This window comes from Thalassophryne amazonica, chromosome 13, assembly GCF_902500255.1.
Source record: "Thalassophryne amazonica chromosome 13, fThaAma1.1, whole genome shotgun sequence".
Lineage (NCBI taxonomy): Eukaryota > Metazoa > Chordata > Actinopteri > Batrachoidiformes > Batrachoididae > Thalassophryne > Thalassophryne amazonica.
The window spans coordinates 35,727,250-35,751,396 of NC_047115.1; the positions used below are offsets into that span (position 1 = coordinate 35,727,250).

The 24,147-nt window shown below is 40.4% G+C and overlaps 1 protein-coding gene across 2 annotated transcripts; it reads left to right on the forward strand.

Annotated features, from left to right (window-relative positions):
- The first annotated feature begins 5,814 nt into the window (after positions 1-5,814).
- wnt8b (wingless-type MMTV integration site family, member 8b) lies at positions 5,815-22,472 on the forward strand. 2 transcript variants are annotated; one of them, XM_034185492.1, is made up of 6 exons: positions 5,815-6,240; positions 8,668-8,701; positions 14,911-15,049; positions 17,552-17,686; positions 17,781-17,923; positions 21,586-22,472. In XM_034185492.1, the coding sequence occupies exons 1-6, from the start codon at positions 6,170-6,172 to the stop codon at positions 22,153-22,155; spliced, it is 1,092 nt and encodes a 363-aa protein (XP_034041383.1). In that variant the 5' UTR covers positions 5,815-6,169; the 3' UTR covers positions 22,156-22,472. The 2 variants fall into 2 exon arrangements, with proteins under 2 accessions (XP_034041383.1, XP_034041384.1); XM_034185493.1 differs by having other exon boundaries at positions 5,816-6,240; positions 17,552-17,677.
- The last annotated feature ends 1,675 nt before the right edge of the window (positions 22,473-24,147 follow it).

Genomic DNA, 24,147 nt, shown 5'->3' on the forward strand with positions numbered 1-24,147 from the left:
CACTCTCAGGCGGCGTCATCAGCCTGTTTCAAGCTGAAAACCTCCACATTTCAGGCTCTATTGATCCAGGACGTCGTGAGAAAACAGAGAAGTTTCAGAAGAAGTCGGTTTCAGCATTTTATCCGGATATTCCACTGTTAAAGGAGATTTTTTTTTAAATGAAAGACGTGCGGGATGCAGCCGTCGGGATGCAGCCGGCGTGGTGCGGCAGCACAGGAAAAACACCTCCGTGTTGATAACCATTTGTAAAATCCAGGCGGCTTTTGATGGCTTTCAGCGGAGTGAGTATATGAGAAATTGTTTAACAGCTGGAGATGTTCCAACTTGTCCTTAAGGCTTCCAACGGAGGTGTTTTTCCTGTGGCGGAGCGTCGCGGCGGCTGCGAACCGACGCTGCAATCCGTCCGCACGTCTTTCATTAAAAAAATCTCCTTTAACAATGGAATATCCGGATAAAATGCTGAAACCGACTTCTTCTGAAACTTCTCTGTTCTCTCACGACGTCCTGGATCAATAGAGCCTGAAATGTGGAGGTTTTCAGCTTGAAACAGGCTGACGACGGCGCCTGAGAGCGCTGCGCGACGTCTCGCACCGTGGGAAGTCCTTAAAGCGACAATATCACCTCAAAATCTCTCATCAGCCGTTAAAATTTTCACCGAAAACCAGCTTAATTTTTCGAACCGTGTCCACTTCGATGTGTCTCACAGGTTTAGAAAAAATTTTGATCAAAGCGCCAGTCTCTCAGCAACTTCTCAGACAAAGGAATTCCGACGAGGGGCTGGACGACTCCTCCCACAAGGAGTGCTCACAGGCGAATGATGTCACCGACAGGCGTGGAAAAACTCACGCATGCGCACGAGGGTTCAAGCATGTCTGACATAAAAACATATGAATGAAATCCATATAGTTTTTGAAAAAAATAAAAAGGACCTATACTTTATTGACAGACCTCGTATAGTACACTTTCAGATACCTTTTATCAAAATATAAAAAAAATAACATTTACTGTACTCCCTCACTGACACTGTAAAACATTATTCCTTTGCTGCTCTCATTAATGGCAGTAACGTGGTTGTTTTTGCAGTCACAGACATGACTTGGACTGATTCATACTTTGCAAATATTTGTTCACCGAGGTCGCGGAGGACGTTTGTGTAATTACTGTGGACATTCCATCAACTCGTGTGCGCCCTCTGCTGGAGAGCCGCTGTGTCTGCAGCCTTCTGTCTGTTGGCTGCAGACCGTCAGACCATCATCTCCCGCACGGCGTGTGAGCGTGATGTCACACCTCAGTTGGCTCACTGCGCCTCTTTTAGCTGACCTGCGACATCGTTACAGCATTACGAAATGTTTCCCTCTTCACCAACAATCCCGCGCAGTTAGCGCGCACATCGGATGGACGCGCTCACAAATGACGCGCAAAGGTGTGATGCAAATTAACATAAATTGCACATAATTATACCTTTGATGGTATTCTTGTTATTTTTTTTTTTACCGTCTGTTTTGTTCTTCACAAGTTTACTTTTACATTGTGATGTGCTTGTTTCCCCCCTTGATTTGTCATTACATCCAGTACGCATTGTGTTTTTGTTCCTTTTTCACTCTTAATCCAAAAACATCCCTAAGAAAGTCCCCTAAATCACCCCCCACCCCACCCTCTCTAATCCTCTCATGCACACATGTTGTTCCCCAGTGGAAAGTAACTAATAAAGGTCACACAGGGTTTTTAGGGACCGTTTGGATTAGTGATGCAAATGTCCTGATAAAGCCATATTTTTGTTTTCTTTTGAGATATCATCACTGTTAGAGAAATCTTTAAAACCTGGAAGTTAGAGAAACATTTATATGTCGATAACTGCAATAATGTCTCAGGGAAACATCCAGTGACACTGATGACAATAATAATAATAATAATAATAATAATAATAATAATAATAATAATAATAATAATAATAATAATAATGACGTCATGGAACCACCTTCTTCTACAATCTTTCCAAACAACCAAAAAACCCTGCAGATATTCAAATATTTTTACACACACACACACACACACACACACACACACACACACACACACACACACACACACACACACACACACACACACACACACACACACACACACACACACACACACCTATCTATCTATCTATCTATCTATCTATCTATCTATCTATCTATCTATCTATCTATCTATCTATCTATCTATCTATCTATCTATCTATCTATCTATCTATCTATCTATCTATCTATCTATCTATCTATCTATCTATCTATCTATCTATCTATCTATCTATCTATCTATCTATCTATCTATCTATCTATCTATCTATCTATCTATCTATCTATCTATCTATCTATCTATCTATCTATCCAGAGCCGGGTCTAGCTATTTTGGTGCCCTATAGGTGAGAATAGTGCAAGAATGGAATGTGCAAACGAGACAACATAAAACTATAATGTAGAACTAAAATCTTATCCAAATCTGGTTTACCTTAACTGTCCCTGTCTGTCTTATAACAACAGCTTGGTTGAAATATGTCTGAGTAGGAGTTCCCCTCTCTGTGCATCTTTAATTTATACAGTCATTTGTAAAATAGGTATTTAGTGTATGAAACTCCTGGGTTTTAGGTAAAATTACTTGATCCTTATATTTAGAAATGATGATAATATTATTAATTATTATTCTTATTATTCTTATTAAATAATCTTATTTTTTCAAAGTATTAGAATCTGATTATTATTATTATTGGTATTGTTATGTGTAAAAAACGTGTTTAAAATGGCTATAAAAGTGGACCTTTAAGGGTTTGGGGAGGGGGGGGCTTTCCCACCCCTCGCCTGTGTGGGTCTGCCCCTGTATCAAAGGCCCTCAGAGTGTGTGTGCAGTTGCAGAGAAAGAGTTCTCTCTCTGTTCTTATTGACTCAGTACTCTCAAACCGAGAAACAAATGATCAAAAATAGACTTATTGTGTCTTCAGCAGAGTGGATTTATCAATGTAGCTTTTGCAGAAAAGCTGCACTCCACAGTAGAGGTGGGCGGATCGATCCTAATATCGATACCAACGCTGGTACTGATATTGAATGATCCTCGTGTAAAAAGATCGATACTCAAGATTTTTTTTCTCTCCCGCACGCACTGACTGCTGCGCACACAGATTCATCAAAGTCTACTCTCTGTCTGTAAGAGCGCTGGGATGGGGATGGGATGAGGTGGGATGGATTATCTCAGCAAAGGAGAAGTGCTCACTATCACAGATTTAGACTGGTTTGTGAATAATATTTGAGGGAAATGGTGATATTGTGTATGTGGAAAAAGTTTTAGATCTTTGAGTTCATCTCATACAAAATGGGAGCAAAACCAAAAGTGTTGCATTTATATTTTTGTTGAGTGTATGAAGCTTAAATATGAAAAAGTATTGGTATCAGTATCAATATCAGCGACACTGGGCCTGTATTTACTTGGTATCGGATCAATACCAAAACTCCAGGTATCGCCCACCTCTACTCCACAGCCCCACTTGCATTCACAATGTGCACGTGCTGTCGGGAAAGTGCGGAAACTCTCATAAACAAAAACAAAAATGATTTCACCACTTTGGAAAGAAAAATTGGACTTGTTCATTTTGGGTAGTGTTATGAAGGATCTGTGCTGTTCGATCATATTTTTTTACTTGTCCCGGACAAAAAGTGTTATTGATTATTATTATTATTATTATTAATATTATTATTATTATTAATTTTTTTTAGGGCTTGGAACAGCGCCACTCCAGCAGGTGGCGCCCTAGGCGGTACACTTTCCCATTTGATTGAATGGGCGTGGCTTGTTTTCATTGATTTTAATTGCTTTTTATTTCAGATTGCAAAAAAAACCAAAAAAAAAAAAAACCTTTATTTTCACTGAAATCTAACCGTTAGAATTTTATTAATTTATTTAGTTTTATTTTTTGTGGGGTGGGGGGTAATTATTATGTTCCAGGGTACTATGTGCATTCCCGATTTTTCTACAATTTTTGAAAACGCTTTTGGAAGGTTTTGCAACTATTATCTAACTGTATGGAAATTTAATACACACATATACGAGGGCTGTCCGTAAAGTATAGGTCCTTTTTATTTTTTTCAAAAACTATATGGATTTCTTTCATATGTTTTTACGTCAGACATGCTTGAACCCTCGTGCGCATGCGTGAGTTTTTCCACGCCTGTCGGTGACGTCATTCGCCTGTGAGCACTCCTTGTGGGAGGAGTCGTCCAGCCCCTCGTCGGAATTCCTTTGTCTGAGAAGTTGCTGAGAGACTGGCGCTTTGTTTGATCAAAATTTTTTCTAAACCTGTGAGACACATCGAAGTGGACACGGTTCGAAAAATTAAGCTGGTTTTCAGTGAAAATTTTAACAGCTGATGAGAGATTTTGAGGTGATTCTGTCACTTTAAGGACTTTTCACGGTGCGAGACGTCGCTCAGCGCTCTCAGGCGCCGTCGTCAGCCTGTTTCAAGCTGAAAACCTCCACATTTCAGGCTCTATTGATCCAGGACGTCGTGAGAGAACAGAGACGTTTCAGAAGAAGTCGGTTTCAGCATTTTATCCGGATATTCCACTGTTAAAGGAGATTTTTTTAATGAAAGACGTGCGGACGGGTCCGCGCGTCGGGACGCAGCCGACGCGGCGCGGCGGCAGAGGAAAAACACCTCCGTGTTGATAACCATTTGTTAAAATCCAGTTGGCTTTTGATGGCTTTCAGTGGAGTGAGTATATGAGAAATTGTTTATCAGCTGGACATGTTCCAACTTGTCCTCAAGGCTTCCAACGGAGGTGTTTTTCCTGTGGCGGAGCGTCGCGGCGGCTGTGAGCCGACGCTGCAATCCGCCCGCACGTCTTTCATTAAAAAAATCTCCTTTAACAGTGGAATATCCGGATAAAATGCTGAAACCGACTTCTTCTGAAACTTCTCTGTTCTCTCACGACGTCCTGGATCAATAGAGCCTGAAATGTGGAGGTTTTCAGCTTGAAACAGGCTGATGACGCTGCCTGAGAGCGCTGAGCGACGTCTTGCACCGTGAAAAGTCCTTAAAGTGACAGAATCACCTCAAAATCTCTCATCAGCCGTTAAAATTTTCACTGAAGACCAGCTTAATTTTTCGAACCATGTCCACTTCGATGTGTCTCACAGGTTTAGAAAAAATTTTGATCAAACAAAGCGCCAGTCTCTCAGCAACTTCTCAGACAAAGGAATTCCGACGAGGGGCTGGACGACTCCTCCCACAAGGAGTGCTCACAGGTGAATGACGTCACCGACAGGCGTGGAAAAACTCACGCATGCGCACGAGGGTTCAAGCATGTCTGACGTAAAAACATATGAATGAAATCCATATAGTTTTTGAAAAAAATAAAAAGGACCTATACTTTACGGACAGACCTCGTACATATGTGGAAAACGTTTAAACTTAGAAAAATGTTTTTTTTTTTAATGGTGGCACTCATAAATATATTTAATATTAGGATCATGAGCTGCTAAATTAATTAACTACAGGACACACGGTTAGTTGTCAAATAACGAATTAGTCAACTTTAATTTTGACTTTAGATATGTCATAATTATTTGCTTCTTTGTCAATAAACATAAACAAATAAATAAATACTTTCTGTGTCACCGCGCACAGAGCTTTCAAAATAAAAGCGTGGCGTATTAAAACTGTTTTTGCAGTAATCACACTTTTATTAAACTACGAAATACCACCACACAAGTTAATTTATATCGCCCTCATCTCATTCAGAGGACTATCTCCACTAATCCCCAACAATCACACACACCTCAGAGACCTTAAATAAACTTTTCCCGTCTTCTTTTTTTTCCTCTGGGATCAGTGTTACACTTTTGGGATTAAACAGATCTTCCTTTGGTCCTGAATGGAGGCAGGGATCCACCCCGGTCCGGCCCTGAGGGCCCAGGGAGCCTGTTTGATGGTCGCAGTCTGTCCCTGGTCCAGTTCCTCTGATTGGCCGAGATGGTAAGAAGGGGGAAAATCTTGAATTAAGCAGATAATCTCTTGTAGGGACGAGAGCGGCTCCATTTCAGAGCCCCCTCCTTGAATGCTGAAGTCCTGGTGAAGTTCTGGTGGCTCACTTTCCTCTTCAGCACATCACAGTCATCATCCTCACCGGGCAGCATGTTCATGCACTTCGAGGTTTTTTATTATATTTTTATTCTTCTGGCTCACATGAGGTCTTGCTGTTGCTGGTACGTTCCATTTATTCTGTTTAATGTTTTATTTGATTTTACTTGGTATGTTCTGCAGCTCAGTGCGTGATGCTCATTTGGTCGCCAGGAACTCTGATTTGTGCAATATTCCTACACTCTATTGCAATTAAAACAACAAAATTATATAGTTTTTGTTATTAATTGTTGGAATAATTTTGAATATTTATATTAGCATTTTAATGTGGATAACCATGAATGAGGTTAATTTAGACCCGACTTATCTATCTATCTATCTATCTATCTATCTATCTATCTATCTATCTATCTATCTATCTATCTATCTATCTATCTATCTATCTATCTATCTATCTATCTATCTATCTATCTATCTATCTATCTATCTATCTATCTATCTATCTATCTATCTATCTATCTATCTATCTATCTATCTATCTATCTATCTATCTATCTATCTATCTATCTATCTATCTATCTATCTATCTATCTATCTATCTATCTATCTATCTATCTATCTATCTATCTATCTATCTATCTATCTATCTATCTATCTATCTATCTATCTATCTATCTATCTATCTATCTATCTATCTATCTATCTATCTATCTATCTATCTATCTATCTATCTATCTATCTATCTATCTATCTATCTATCTATCTATCTATCTATCTATCTATCTATCTATCTATCTATCTATCTATCTATCTATCTATCTATCTATCTATCTATCTATCTATCTATCTATCTATCTATCTATCTATCTATCTATCTATCTATCTATCTATCTATCTATCTATCTATCTATCTATCTATCTATCTATCTATCTATCTATCTATCTATCTATCTATCTATCTATCTATCTATCTATCTATCTATCTATCTATCTATCTATCTATCTATCTATCTATCTATCTATCTATCTATCTATCTATCTATCTATCTATCTATCTATCTATCTTGGGAGTCATCAATAAATACTGCAAACAACTGTCAAACTCAACCAGATGTTTAAGGCACCCTGAACGTCAGATATTCTACATCATTTTATTACTAACTAATTATAACATACTGTGACGATGATTTTGGCACATTATCATATTAATATTTGATTTTTCTCCATCAATGAAAAATGAAAACCAAATATGAAATGTCTTAATATCCATAACGCCAATGAAAATCAGTTACATAAGACATTTACAATAATACACCATACATTTTACATTCCACTTTCATTCATGAAACTAACCACTTCTCAAACTTTAATAAAAAAAAAAAATTACACAAGCAAAAATAAAATAAAATATAAAATTTTATATATAAACAAAGTTTCTTTGAAGATGTACTGCTCAGTAAGTTCAAAAGTTTGAAAATAAGAGATTGAATGTACTTTGATTCTAAACTGAAACCCATATTGAAATGCAGTTTTCTTAATGGCTATATATTATGCAAATAAGATATAGAAATATTTATATATTATTTATATATCATTATCTTTCTACAGCTTAAATTTTAATATAAACTAACATTTATTATTATTATTATTATCATCATTATTATTAGTAGTAGTAGTTGTAGTAGCGGTGGTAGCAGTATATTATTATTAAAGTTAGTGATCTATGAGGTGGTTACATCTTAAATATGGGATTTTGGTTGTTGGGCCACAATGGAAACAAGTGTTTATGCTTTTTTGTGTTACCCAGTATATTTATGTATCCATGTTTATTTAATAAATTTTATACTGTATTATTTTACACGTTTACATTTTATACAAATAAAAATCAACCAATCATTGGTTGAACAATTCATTTAACCGTCAATACTTTATAGTTGTAACAGCAATAAAAATAATGTAACGATCTGCTGTTTCCTAACCTATGAAAGGTGGTGTGCACGACAACACACAGACAGCTGATAATGATCTTGCAATTAAAAAAGAAAGGTAAAACCCTAATATAAAACACCTAAAATAAATTTTTTCAAGTGAAAAACAAGATGTATTTTTAAAGGGAAAATGTGATCACATGGACATTATTTATTTCTAAGTGTTAAATATTATGCATGATTTTATTATATGTACAATTTTTAAGCTACATTTGACATGGATAAAATTTTTGCACAGTACATTGTGGAAGGGACACACACAAAATAATATGTCAATAATAAATAACAATAAGGATAATGACAATAAAATTAAAATGAAAAAACATACAACAGAACAAATACATCAAGTAAGCCCAGTTTTAATATCATACCCTTTGAGCTAGTTCTTCCATTACTATAATATTTTTTCTGACAAATGCAACAGTGTTGTTTGTGTTGACTGCAAGTGGGATTAATTGTGTCGTGGTTTCACGTGTTGTGGAGTGCACTAATGAGAGATGGAAGCAGAGGAATTTGTGAAGGACACTGAGCTTCCCTGAGTGAATAAGCTGTCTCCTCTTCCAGGTCAGTGAATAATTTCCTGATGACTGGACCAAAGGTAAGCTTGCATTCTTTTGATCTGTTATCCAAGAAGACGAGGAGAGTCGAAGGAAATAAAACATAGATTCTGTGTCTTCTCTACTTAATGATGTCAAACTCAGGTGCCTGTCCGTCTGCAACAGTGACACCGATATGATATTGACTGACTGATGTTCTTGATCCTTTTGTTGTTTTCTTTCCTTCTGTGTGTACACTTGACCTGATGTAGCTGCAGGTTGTTAAGAGGTAGAAGAGGCAAGGACAGGCATCACTGTAGTGGGTGGTCATCATTAGTGAGCCAGACCCCTGTGAAAGAGGTGGTACTCCTCCATCTCCCCAAAGGCCACTTGAGACATATTATATTATCATTCACACAGTCTGAACAAGCAGCGGGCCGGCAGCTGAGAACCTGGAGGAGAGCATTTAAAATATGCAAGATTTCAAAAAGTTTGCATGTGGCCGGTAAAGTTTAAAGCGCATCACAAATATATGCAGTAGCGGCTTCAGTATTTTTTCTTTGGTAGGGGTGGGTGAATGTGCAGCTATTTGGCAGTGGTTTAAATGTGAAACTATGCATTTTAAAGTAAATTTTAATGCCTACTTTCTGAGAATGCAGAGCACAGGAAGATATATTAGACATTTGACATTTAACGGATAAGAGGGCTCTAGTCCATTTTTATGTTAACAACAGAACCTTAAACTCTGACCACACATGAACAGGAAAACAATGAAATAAGTCCAAAATTGGGGAAATGCACTCTAAGAACTGAGACACAGGGGTTTTAAATGTAATTAATACTATTATTTTCCATATACTTGCAACTGTTAATTTTCTGGATTTACAAGGTCTGTCAATAAAGTATCATACCTTTTTATTTTTTTCAAAAACTATATGGATTTCATTCATATGTTTTTACATCAGACATGCTTGAACCCTCGTGTGCATGCGTGAGTTTTTCCACGCCTGTCGGTGATGTCATTCGCCTGTGAGCATGCCTTGGGAAGGAGTGGTCCCGCCCCCTCGTCGGATTTTCATTGTCTGGAAATGGCCGAATGAAAAGGACTTTTTTTACATCAGAATTTTTTCAGAACCTGTTAGAGACTGGCACCTGGAAACCATTCGAAAAATTTATCTGGCTTTCGGTGAAAATTTTACGGGCTTCACAGAGAATAAGGACTTTTACTACAGCTTTCAGGACTGCTTTAAGGACGGTCGGTGCACCGCGCTCACCGCATCGTGTGCTCTTTCTCTGGTTATCACAAGAGCGCGACATCAGCCATTTTCCGGCAGATTTCACTTTTAACAAGAGATTTTGTCATGGAAAGCTGCGCGGAGGCTTCGCGCGTCACGACCGATTCGCTGATGAAGCGAGACAAAGGAACACCTCCGTTTCGGAGTGTTAGAGGACAAGTTGGAACATGTCTATCTCAGCTTTCAGTGCTTACCAGTCGAGTGAGTATAAGAGAAATTGTGGAGATCTGGACATGTCCCAACTTGTCCTCTAACACTCCGAAATGGAGGTGTTCCTTTGTCTCGCTTCATCAGCGAATCGGTCGTGACGCGCGAAACCTCCGCGCGGCTTTCCATGACAAAATCTCTTGTTAAAAGTGAAATCTGCCAGAAAATGGCTGATGTCCAGCTCTTGTGATAACCAGAGAAAGAGCACACGATGGTTCCGGCTCCACACAGCGATCCATTTAGAAATGATCCAGTGGTTTGTGCCGCATCGTCGCAGCTCTGAGCGCGGCGCACCGACCGTCCTTAAAGCAGTCCTGAAAGCTGTCCTGAAAGCTGTAGTAAAAGTCCTTATTCTCTGTGAAGCCCGTAAAATTTTCACCGAAAGCCAGATAAATTTTTCGAATGGTTTCCAGGTGCCAGTCTCTAACAACTTCTGAAAAAATTCTGATGGAAAAAAAGTCCTTTTCATTCGGCCATTTCCAGACAATGAAAATCTGACGAGGGGGCGGGACCACTCCTTCCCAAGGCGTGCTCACAGGCGAATGACGTCACCGACAGGCGTGGAAAAACTCACGCATGCGCACGAGGGTTCAAGCATGTCTGACGTAAAAACATATGAATGAAATCCATATAGTTTTTGAAAAAAATAAAAAGGTACGATACTTTATTGACAGACCTCGTAAGTAATAATGTTTCATTTGATTTAATTCATTTCAACTACAGTATTGTTTTGCACTTAATTGACGATGTTATGTTGAAAAAGTTACCTTAACTTTATCAATTAAATTCAACATTTTATTTCTTAGTGTCATCAAATTTTCTTCTGCTTGTTAGAACTTTAACAAGAGTATTTTGAGCCAGTTGACAAGGGCGGAGCTAGCTTCAGGTGAAAGGGGTGTTGTTAGTCAGATGGGGTGTCCAAGCCCAGCTTCACCCCCCCCCCCCCCCCCCCCCCCCAATCCATAGCCTTTTTCCAGTAATCTAAGGCACTTTGGGAAGCTAAATACTGACTCTCTGGTCATCTGCACTGGAAATTGCATTCTGCATAGAACAGTGTTCATCAATCAGCCTTTGTTTATGCAAGAGCTCTCCCATACCTTGTAGAGTAGGTAGCTGAGTGGATAATAAGCAGTCCTATGTAGAACTTGGTTTAATTCCTGTTCGTGCTACCTGTCTGTCTCCCGGGACAAGACAGTTAATCTACATTGTCTCAGTCCACCCAGCTCTTAATGGGTACCGGCCTTGGCTGGGGTAACCTTATTGGACTGGTATCCTCTTCAGGGGGAGTCACAGATGCTCATCTGCAACAGAATCCAGAAATAACCACCAACACCAGTGGGCCTCAGGGCCTATTTAGGACTTACTTTAAGTTTTCCCACAGCCTTCATCAGCAGTTTATAGGTGTGACCCTATCAACTGCCCCCTCTAGGTCTGCCCCTGAATTGAATATTTCTAATACTAGTGGGGCAGGTCAGAAAATAAGAAAACATTCTAGATTAAACAAAAGCATGAACCAATGTTTCTAGATGGAGGTCTTCCCTAAAGTCATTCTGCCTAGGCATAATCATCACTGCTAGGATAAGAGAGTCAGCAAGTCTGAGACTTTCACCATGTACATGTACATGTAGCTGCTGATGGCCCAGGAAGTTATTGAAAGCCTGGATGTTGATCTTGATTCAGAATGATCCTCAATTCAGACACTTTGACTCCTCACTCTGCTTTTCAGGTGCTGCAATCAGGACATCCATTCATTCCAAAAACATCACAGCATTGTTTGCAAAGTCAGGGGCATTCAGTGAATGCTTTCTGTCCAACAAAGATATCCCAGTCATTGGACTTCTCTACCCTACCTACAACCAGTCTATTTGAGCATTGAATGGAGTGGGGCTAGTACACATCCCTGACAAACACCAGAATTTACTACAAGAAGACAGAGACTCACTGGTTATGATGTCCGCAACTCATTTGAGATTCTGTGATTTCTGAGGATGCCCCAGATGCTTTGCAAAACTCAATGTAGACCACAAAAAGTTCTTCTGATATTTATGCTTATCTTCTTTAAGTACTCTCAGAGCTCAGAAGCGGTCCATGGCTAACTGCTAACTCCTTTAGTGAAATCAGACTCTGCTATCGTTAAGCAGCAAGCAGCCGGCGCTGAATTCTACTGAGACTGATCACTGCAAGTACTTTACTCAGCATAGAGACCAGTATCCAGGTGATCATTCATTCCTTTCCAGAGAAGGACAAGAGAACTTTTCTTCCAGTACTCTGTGGAATGATTCCTCTTTCCCAAATGGAACCAAAACAATGCAGGACTTCAGTTGAATCCTTAGGGAAGCTACAACAAGACTGTGATCAAAGTTCACAAACTGGGTACTTCTATGGATCCTGTACTTCTGGATGAGTCTCCATCATCTTCCCATAAGACTATGACCATTTACATGAGTTAGACCAGTGTTTCCCAATCCTGGTCCATGGGACCCAAAGTACTAGATGATTTCCATTTGCCCCTGCTCTAACTGCATATAATGACCCGATGGCTGAACACACCTGACTGAGCTGAACTCATCCGAATAGATAAGGGATAAATGGGAAACATGCAGTTTACCAATCAGGGACCAGGGCTGACAAACACTTAGTTAGACTATCAGCTGCAGGAGCCTATTCTAGCAGTCAGGGTGTGAGGCAGGGTACATCCTGGACAGGACGCCAGTCTGTCACAGGGCCACATACAGACGAACAAACACACACAGTCACACGCACACCTACGGACAATTTATAAAGTTCTCAATCCACCTACCCTGCATGTCTTTGGAAGTGGGAGACACCCCCACAAAACATGAAGAGAACATCCAAACTCCACACAGAAAGGACCAGGTGGGAAGCAATCCCAGGACCTTCTCGCTGTGACAACAGTGCTAACCACTAATCCACCATGCCACCCTTGACAATGGTACATAACTCTAATTGGCAAAGGTACTACAATTTCTCTTACAGGTAATCACTTTGCAGGACTGTAAAAAGCTGAGACTAGCTCACAATACAATACCTTTTATTGGGTACAATCTGATTTCATGAACTTGCATTTTGTTGTTGAGATAGTTTGCTCACAAGTTACACACCTTGAAACAGCTGCCATTCTGTCAGACTTTACATTGGGGTATTTGTTTTTTAAAACTGGGATCTGAACTGAGTATTCTCTCTCTGTGTGATTTATGCTCAAGTGAACAAGCTATTTTGCAATTAAAATGACCAAGTGGGGTCATTTGTGACCCAGTTGTATTTTATACCGTTTTAATGGCTCTATTTGTGCTGAACATCCTGCTCCCTTTATCCGTGGCACAGATTCTAAAATGTTATGCTGTAATGTATTATTAATTTTCAAGTTGTAAAACACATTATATGAACAAAATTTGATTTAGTTGTTACTTACAAAATAGTTTTTCTTTGTTCCTTTGTTCTTAACACTAAAAATTAAGTTATTTTTGAAAGAATTATGTGTTACTGTATGGTAGCATAATTTTAACACAAAAATATAGACTAACTGGTGACTCTGTATTACTTTGATGATCAACAAAGTACAGTGAAATCATCACATTCAGGGTCTTTTTTCCATTTTTTGTTATTTCCATTTTTCTGTTTAAAACAAAATGTAAACAAATGTCTTATTAATAGATGTGTAATATTTAAAATGTGGTATTTTGTGTGGAAACACTAAGATTATTGAAATATCTAAAAATTGTAAGTGTCAAGACAATATGCACAATTACAGTATATTTACCAGTAAAAATTACAGTAAACTTAAAGTAGTAACTTCTGTTTCAGATATGATCTTCACACACATACCTTGTTTTTGGTTGTGTTCTGGGCACACTGCCTTGTTGCAGTTGTCATGGGACCTCATGGACAGATTCTGTGTCAGAATGATCTGACATCTCAGATATGTGATCTGTTCAATGCTGGCACATAAATTGAAGTTTTCAGTGGGCATTAAGTGTCTGCATAAAGGCTTCAGCAGCAGTAAATCTGGTTACTTTACATCTGTCAGCCGCAGATCATTATACACAAATCATTATAATGCAGTGATTATAAATGGATGGTTATGATAAAAATGAAATGAAACATACATATCTTTTTAGAGAAGTAAATTTTCTGGAACATAAGTCACACTGGAATATAAATTGTACCTGTTTTCTGTATTAGCCGCGCTTTAATTTGGGAAATTTGTGCATTGTTGTGCGATAATTTTTATTACTGGCATTTATTCTTTTATTATTGTTTTTATTAGTGGCATTTATTCTTTTATTATTATTTGTTTGGTGCTTTGATTCCTGAGAAAGTCCTATATAAATAGTCGTTATTAATATTAAAAAGGAACATGTGATTTTTCGTATATAAGCTGCACCGGAGTAAATTGCAGGGCCTCCCAAACTAGTAAACAAACAAACAAACAAACAAACCAACCACATAAATAAATATACAAATAAACAAACAATCAAACAAATACATGACTTATACTCTGGAAAATAGAAGGATAGGAAGGAAATTTTCTGAGAAACTGTATACCTGAAGGCAGACCCAACCTTAACTCTTAAATTAATTCGATAGTCTTTGTCATTCATGAATTGCCAATGAAACCAGTCAGTTTGCTTCCAAAGAAATGCCCAGCATGGGTTTCCCACAGGCCAGAATTTTCATCACAATCTTAGTAATTAATTTTTTTCAGGACATGATGAAGCATCTTGATATGTCTTGGTTCTGCTGCCCAGGCGTACCTGATCTATTCCAGCAGCGTAGCAGCAGGAGCCCAGAGTGGCATCGAGGAGTGCAAATACCAATTTGCATGGGATCGCTGGAACTGCCCAGAGAGAGCCTTGCAGCTGTCCACGCACAGCAGTCTGCGCAGCGGTAAGTCACACACCCAAAAAAAAAAACATGCACACGAAATATTTGTGTGATTCTTGTTGGGTTTTACTGCTTTGCAAAATTGCAAAGTCTGCTTTGACGATTCCTGACTCTCTTTAGATGGGCTGCAGAGACTGGGGCCAACACAAACCCTTTAATCTGGTCCACAGTAGTCACTGTGGCTGATTTCTATTTGCTGCCTGTGAAAACATTCTACAAAAATTATTTTGGAATTATAAAATCAGATTTACAGGGAAGACACAGAATATGGTTATCACTACAGTCTACATTTCTGTTTATTATTTAGTGACGTTTGATATTCAGCTTGTTCAATATGATGATGAATGGAAGATATATTTTACTACATTGATATCCTTTATGTGTGTGTGTGTACGAGGTCTGTGATAAAACTAACGTACCTTTTATTTTTTTTCAAAAACTATATGGATTTGAATCACGTGCGATTACATCAGACAAGCTTGAACCCTTGTGCGCATGCGTGAGTTTTTTCATGCCTGTCGGTTACGTCATTTGCCTATCGGCTGGCTTTGAGTGAGGAGTGGTCCACCCCTCCCGTCGGAATCTCTTTGTCTGAGAACTTCCTGAGAGACTGGCGCTTTGCTTGATCAAAATTTTTTCAAAAACTGTGAGGCACATCGAAGTGGACTTCATTTGAAAAATTCAGCTGGTTTTCTGTGAAAATTTTAACTGCTGATGAGAGATTATGGACTGTTGCTGTCGCTTTAAGGACTGCCCACGGAGCGGGACGTCGCGACGCGCCCTGAGCCACCGCTGTCTGGCTGTTTCGAGCTGAAAGCTTCCCAATTTAAGCCTCTGTTGACCCAGGACGTCGTGACAGAACAGAGAACTTTCAGAAGAGGTCGGGATCAGCAGTTTATCCGGACATTCCACTGTTAAAGGAGATTTTATTAATGAAAGACGTGCGGACGGGTCCGCGCATCGGGACGCAGCTGGCGCGGTGCGGCGGCACAGGAAAAACACCTCCGTGTTGATAACCATTTGTAAAAACCAGGCGGCTTTTGATGGCTTTGTTTGAAGTTCTCAAACAAAGAGATTCCGATGGGAGGGGTGGACCACTCCTCACTCAAAGCCAGCCCACAGGCGAATGACGTAACCGACAGGCCTGAAAAAACTCTTGCATGCCCGCGAAGGTTCAAGCTTGTCTGATGTAATCGCACGTGATTCAAATCCATATAGTTTTTGAAAAAAATAAAAAGGTCCGATACTTTTCTAACAGACCTCGTATATGTATATATTCACAGCACTTTACTTTTTCCACATTTTGTTATGTTACAGCCTTATTCCAAAATGGATTAAATTTATTTTTCTCTTCAAAATTCAAAATTCTACTCACAACACCCCATAATGACAACATGAAAAAGTATATATATTTTTTGCCTCCATCATCCGTAAATGGAACCAGGACTCTTCCTAGAGCTGGCTGCCTGTCTAAACTGAGCCATGGGGGGAGAAGGGCCTGAGCCAGTGAGGTGACCAAGAGCCCGATGGTCACTCTTTCAGAGTTCCAGCATTCCTCTGTGAAGACAGGAGAACCTTCCAGAAGAACAACCATCTCTGCAGCAATCCACCAATCAGGCCTGTATGGTAGAGTGGCCAGACAGATGCCACTCCTTAGTAAGATGCACATGGCACCCCACCTGGAGTTTGCCAAAAGGCACCTGAAGGACTCTGAGACCATGAGAAACAAAATTCTCTGGTCTGATGAGACAAAGATTGAACTCTTTGGCGTGAATGCCAGACATCATGTTTGGAGGAAACCAGGCATCATTCCTACAGTGAAGCATGGTGGTGACAGCATCATGCTGTGGGAATGTTTTTCAGCAGCAGGAACTGGGAGACTAGTCAGGATTTAGGGAAAGATGAATGTAGCAATGTAAAGAGACATCCTGGATGAAAACCTGCTCCAGAGCGCTCTTGACCTCAGACTGGGGTGTCGGTTCATCTTTCAGCAGGACATTGACCCTAAACACACAGCTAAGATATCAAAGGAGTGGCTTCAGGACAACTCTGTGAATGTCCTTGAGTGGCCCAGCCAGAGCCAGAGATCTGACTCTGGTTGAACATCTCCGGAGAGATCTGAAAATGACTGTGCACCAATGCTCCCCATCCAACCTGATGGAGCTTGAGAGCTGCTGCAAAGAGAAATGGACAAAACTGCCCAAACATAGGTGCTCCAAGCTTGTGGCTTCATATTCAAGAAGACTTGAGGCTGTGTGAAGTTTTATATTTTTAATAAATTTGCAAAAAAAAAAAAAAAAAAAAAAACTTTTTCATGTTGTCATTATGGGGTGTTGTGAGAATGAATTGACTCCATTTTGGAATAAGGCTGTAACATAACAAAATGTGAAAAAAGTGGTGCATTGTGAACATTTTCCAGATGAACTGTATATATCTCCACCCTTCATGATACCAATATGGCATAACTGTGTATAATGGTTCTAAATGAAACCTCTTTGTCACCAGCCAATCGGGAGACAGCATTTGTCCATGCTATCAGCTCAGCTGGAGTCATGTACACGCTAACCAGGAACTGTAGCCTTGGAGACTTTGACAACTGTGGTTGTGACGACAGCAGAAATGGACAGCGGGGTATGACAAGTAGGACAAAGTTGGCATATTGTGGCCCTTTTCCCTTGGACAAAAAAACTAAAAACTGCACTCCAAGATGTTTTAAATGTCTTATTTCTCCCAGGTGGCCATGGTTGGCTGTGGGGCGGTTGCAGTGACAATGTCGGCTTTGGCGAGGCCATCTCCAAACAGTTTGTTGATGCCTTGGAAACTGGGCAGGATGCACGGGCAGCTATGAATCTCCACAATAACGAGGCTGGGCGAAAGGTACAGAAGGTGCACGGACACTCCAGCCTCTCTGTTTTGTCGACCGTGTAGCTCAGTGGGATAAGAAATCAGACTACCAGACTCCACTTCATGTTATGGAATCTGGAGATAAATACCCGTACGAATGGCTTTCAGGGGAAGCCTACATGGGACTATTGGCATTGAAAGATGAGCCACAACTTGTATGATACCTTGATTGTTATATGATATTATACTTTGGATTTAATTTAATAGCCGAAACCATATATTTGTCTGTGCTACATAAAATTGTGGAATTATTCATGTTGGGTTTGAATTTTTCAGGCTGTTTCTTTGCCATCCAATAGTTTCCACAGCACCTTTTTGAATTATTTCATGCTCAGAATTGCTCTGAGTGTGCCACCCAAGCATCCTTTTCACATCGCTATAAGTGAGGTGCCACTCGTCTCCAATAATAACAGTGTGTTCAGTGTACCAGAAGGGCCTATTTACTGGTGCTGAATGCACCTTATGACAATAAAACCACTCAAGAAGCTCAGGATCACTGGTGCAGGCTTAATTAGAGTTCCTACAGAGCCAGACATTGCACAGCATTCTGTATTACGCTGCTTTTTAAAATAAGTGTTTAGTTTTATTCTTGTAATAAGGATCCCACATTTATGTTGGTCTTTGTTTGGCCCTGAGGGAGTCTGAAGGGACCACAGGCGTGCAGCTGAAGTGTTCTTTGTTTATGGTGCCTTTGCTCCCCCCTGTTGGGCCCGAGGATCCCCATGGCACCTGGAGCATCATTGTAACAGAAAAAAATGGCGAAAGAATGAGAGAAAAACTCCTTTTTCATTTCCTTGCTCAATGGGACTCACCATTGGGTCTTCATTGCCAGAAAACATGTTGATAATGAACATGCTAAATAAATACTCCCATTTCTTTGGGGGGACAATAGCACTCAATGTGAAACTTTGATTCAACCTCACCCCGACTCAAAGTTCATCCCCTCTTCACCAGACGAAAACCTTCCTTTACAAGGGACAGCTGTTTTGTGTCGGGTTGAAGTCAGGAAATACTTTGAATGACAAAACACCTTGACGGTACTTTTTCTTCCTTTCAGTGTATGATTTTTTTCTTTTAAAAAGGAAAACACATACAGCCATAATTTAACAACATCAATCAGGAGACAAACACAACAATTGTTAAATTAAATGAAACCATAATATAACGTAAGATATCACAAGTACCAAAACAGCTTCCATGCTTTTTGGATTATTGCTCTGGAGCTCTTGTGAAGAGATGAGTCATTCAGTTGAGATCTTATTAGTTCAAAGACAGCAGCATATACACTCACCAGCCACTTTATTAAGTACACCTGTTCAATTGCTTTTTAACACAAATAGCCAATCAGCCAGTTACATGGCAGCAACTCAATGCATTTAGGCATCTAGACGTGGTGAAGACGCACTTGCTGAAGTTCAAACTGAGCATCAGAATGGGGAAGAAAGGGGATTTAAGTGACTTTTGAACATAGCATGGTTTGTGGTGGTGCTGGACTGGCTGGTCTGAGTATTTCAGAAACTGCTGATCTACTGGGAATTTTACTCACAGCCATCTCTAGGGTTTACAGAGAATGGCCCAAAAAGGAGGAGATATCCAGTGAGCAGCAGATGTAGGGATGAAAATGCCATGTTGATGTCAGAGGACAAAGGAGAATTGGCAGACTGGTTGAATGGGTGACTGTGTGAATGCAATCGTGTCAATATGGACCAGTATCTCTAAGGAATGTTTCCTACATCTTGTTGAATCTATGTAATGAGGAATTATGGCAGTTCTAAATGCAGAAGGGGGTCCAACCTGGTACCATCCATCCATTTTCTATACCTGCTTACTCCAATTAATGGTCACTAGGGGGCTGGAGCCTATCCCAGCAGACATAGGGCATGAGGATGGGTACACCCTGGACAGGACGCCAGTCTGTCGCAGGGCCACATATAGACAAATATATACATTCACACCCGCACACACACCTACAGTCTATTTAAAGCTACCAATCCACCTAACCTGCATGTCACTGGATGTGGGAGGAAGCCGGAGCACCCGGAGGGAACCCATGCAAGCACAGGGAGAACGTGCAAACACAGAAAGGCCCCAGGTGGAAAGCGATCCCACAACCTTCTTGCTAACCACTAAGCCACCGTGCTTGATTCAACCTCACTTTCAGAAATATTCAGTAGGGTTATGGTACCTGCAAACAAGTGTTATTCATGATGAGACTGCCCTCAGAAATGTTTCACATATAATAGAAGTAGCCAGTCTGAGTCATATTGCATTGATTTGCCACCATCCTTTCCTCACAGGTAGCTCAGTGGATAAGTAGCTGCCTTGCCGATATCTGGACCTGGTATTTGAATCCTATTTATGCTACTTGTCTGTGTCCTTGGACAATCTGCATTGTCTCAGTTCACCCAGCTCTAATTCCTGCCTTGGCTGGGGAAGTAACCTGTGTTCAACTGGCGTCCCGTCAAGGGGGAGTTTTAGACTATTATTTGCTTCACGCTATGGAATCTGAAGATAAGCCCCTTGCACCAACGGGCCTCAGGCCCATGTAGGACTTACTTTCTGCAGAGTAGGTAGCTCAGTGGGATAGGAGCTGGATGACCAACATGAAGATCTGTATTTGATTGAGCATTACGTTACCTGTCTGTGTCCTTGGACAAATCATCTCATCTGCATTGTGCCTGTCCCCTCAGCTGTAAATGGGTACCAGCTCTTGCTGGGGAAGTAAACTGCGATGGACTGGTATCCCATCTAGGGGGAGTTTTAGACTCTCATCTGCTTCATGCTACAGTATCCAGGGATAACAAGGGCATCAATGGGCCTCAGGGTCTGTATAGGATGACTTTCACCTTATTCTTCTACAACAGTGACAAGTGGACCCAAGCCAAGAGTTTTGGGACAGAAGTGTCAAATACTGATGCTTACTTAAAGCCCTTGCAGTCAGTAAAATGACCCTCTTAGTAGGTACAGTGCCTTGCTCAGACAAGGATTAGTTACCACCATGGAAGACAACAGGTTGGGGAAAGGGTGTGGTCAAGTTAACGTCTCCAATCTAACCTGGATGTCTTTGTAAGTGGGAAGAAGACAGAGCACCCAAATCGGGAAGCAAGGTTGGGTAGGATTACTTTGAAAGAATACATGTGGATTACATGTATGTACGTATGTACATACATTTGGATTACTTGTAATCTAATTACTTTTGGATTACATTTCAAAGTAATCCTACCCAACCCTGTCGGGAAGGACATGCAAACTCCACACTGAAAGGATGAGGTTGGAAGCGATCCCACGACCTTCTTGGTGTGAGACAAAAGTACTAACCACTAAGCCACCGTGCTACCAGCGCATTTTATTTTTAATACTGTAGACATGTTTTTATTTATGCCATTCTTGCAGGTACAGTACCAGTCAAAAATTCAATACCTACCCATACTGCCTTCAAATGCTCTGCAGCCGAACAATGGCCCAGAAAATTTATCAGTAAATATACCCCTGTGGGTTGCTTTGACCTCAGGTGTGCTGATTAGGGTTAAGATGTGAAGCAGCTTGAGGCAGCTTTGTTGTGATTTGGCGCTATATAAATGAATTGAAATGAACCGAACAAAGTCATTTTTCCCTACCTTGTGTCTCTTTTACAGGCTGTGAAGGGGACAATGCAGAAGACGTGTAAATGCCATGGTGTGTCAGGGAGCTGTACCACTCAGACCTGTTGGCTCCAGCTGCCAGAGTTTAGGGAGGTGGGCAACTACCTGAAAGAGAAATACTACAGGGCACTGAAGGTGGATCTCCTCCGAGGAGCAGGGAACAGTGCTGCCATCCGGGGAGCCATCACCGAGACCTTTAGTTCAATCTCCCGCAAAGAGCTGGTCCACCTTGAAGATTCTCCTGATTACTGTCTGGAGAACCGTACTCTAGGTTTGCCAGGAACAGAGGGCCGCGAGTGCCTCAAGAGAGGCAAGAACCTGAGCAAATGGGAGAAACGAAGCTGCAAGAGGCTGTGCGGAGAGTGCGGACTGGCCGTGGAGGAGCGCAAGTCTGAGATGGTGTCAAGCTGCAACTGTAAGTTCCACTGGTGCTGCGCTGTGAAGTGCGAGCAGTGCAGAAAGACAGTGACCAAGTACTTCTGTGTGAAGAAAGGAGGCCAGAGGGGAAAGAACGAGAGTGCCAGCAGCCGTCGGAAGAACCTCAGACTGAGGAAGATGCACTGAGCTGTTAAAATGACACAGTCGTTTCTTTTTCTCTGCAGTCGTATTTTTACGGCTGCACCTCCTGTCAGCACCTCCTCTCTCTGTGCATGCTCCAATAATATGATAAAAAAATTTCAGGCTGTCTTTATTGTCAACTTTCTATCACAGGATAATGACAGAAGGACGTGCACAACACTATGTGAGAAGGGGAGCTTTTTCATCTGTGTAGAATATTTGGTATAAATATATTTAAGATATATTTTTATACATTTGACAACATTTTGAAAAGGAACTGTGCACTGGAAAACTCATTTTCTGCTTTAACACCATGTTTTATTTATTTTCTAACCCAACAAAAAGATTTGGAAAATACATAAGTGAAAATAGAATTCTCATTTAAAGACCTGATATTTGGCCAAACTAAACCAGTTGAGGTGCAGAGAATACCATCTGCACATTGGAAATACCCAGTGGTGGGCACAGCTAACTTCAATAACCATTAATCTGCAAAATGAAAAGTTAATGGTGATAGCAGTAGCACTAAACCAATAAACTGCTAAAACATTTACCTGAAGCTACCAGTAACTGCAAATCTTTATTATGTGAATTTAGTAATGGGTTGTTTTCTTTTTTCTGCTTACAACCTCAAAAGCAAACCAACAGAGCTAAAATTTTGATATGTTGAAGAGGAAACATGGAGGTTTCTACAATGGTTTAGCATGCCAAGATCAAAAAAGATGAACATAAATAATGAAAAGAATATATAATATTAAATAGTAGCTTCCATTTAACATGAGGTTTGTTCACTGTACAGAAATGGAAGCTAATTGGTCTACAAATGGTTTTCAACCTATGTTTTCAAAGACAGCTGAAAAGCTAACCTCCTAAAAGTTAGCTTCACTAATTAGCTGTTAGCTGATTAGCTGAACTGTACCCACCACTGGAAATATCACTACCAGACTAAATACTTTGGGAAAACCTTTGTGATGTTTTTGTGCCTGATTTGCTGACTCACTCTTACTTTTCCTGTCCTGTTCATGTATTTAAATGTGTATAAAATGAAGCACTTTTTACTGTACATTGTTAATTTATTGCACAGTGGTATCTAGTTTGCTAGTTGTATTTCTGTTTTGTTTTAAAATGACATGAAAAAATAATAAATCCCCCAGTCGTATACATCACTGAGTCTGAAAAAGTACATTTTATTCAGCCAACGAGCTTTGTGACAGTTATGCTTGATAGCTTGTAGTGAACACAACCGCAGTCTTCACATTGTTCACGCCTGGGGCATGAACTCTGAGGCAAGGCAACAAAAACAAAAAACATTTCAGCATACTCTTCCTTCCATCATGCCTTTCTCAATTTCGCCTCAACAAATACCTCCCGATCTCCCTATCATCTCAATAATCCCCAAAAGAACCTCCTAACTCTTGAGTGCTTGGAAGTTTCTTTACTAGTTTAATTAACTTTGTCCAGACAGAGTAGGGCCATGGGGGTGGAGGGCATGAGGCAACTTGCCCTCAAAAATCATCCCGCCTCTAATTTTGTATGCTAATCTCCTTTTTCACGCCGCACCCCCTTAAGAGTGGGGGAAAGAAATGTTGGGAAAACTTTGGGTTGCCTATGCAGGGCTTCCTGCGGCTGTTTTATTTCTGGGCCCACCTATTTGGATCCTTTCACTCCTCTAGGGCCTTCCTTTGCTCGATTTAACAATGAATGCAGAGCTAATCAGCTCTCTCGGAAATGCACCACTGTCGAGGAAGGTAATCCCTTCTTCTCTGCTCTCAATGGGTTGTCGCCTTCTAAAGGACTTTGGGAACAAGCTTTGCACAGATTCACACTGTTCGCTCAAAAGAAGTTAGTTCAAGTATTGTGCCCAAACAAGTGGGTTTTATAAACACATGCTTGCCAGGATACTTGCCCCACCTGCAAGTAAAGAGGTGCCAGGCCCGCAGGCACAGTAGCACATTGCAGCCGAAGACGAAATGCCTCAGACAAGATGGGAGATGAAAG

Excerpts from the sequence above, each read along its gene's own strand:
- wnt8b (XM_034185492.1), top strand. The coding sequence starts at position 6,170 with ATGTTCATGCACTTCGAGGTTTTTTATTATATTTTTATTCTTCTGGCT. Across the intron at positions 6,241-8,667 it reads ATGAGGTCTTGCTGTTGCTG|GTCAGTGAATAATTTCCTGA; the intron begins GTACGTTCCATT and ends CTCCTCTTCCAG. Across the intron at positions 15,050-17,551 it reads GCACAGCAGTCTGCGCAGCG|CCAATCGGGAGACAGCATTT; the intron begins GTAAGTCACACA and ends CTTTGTCACCAG.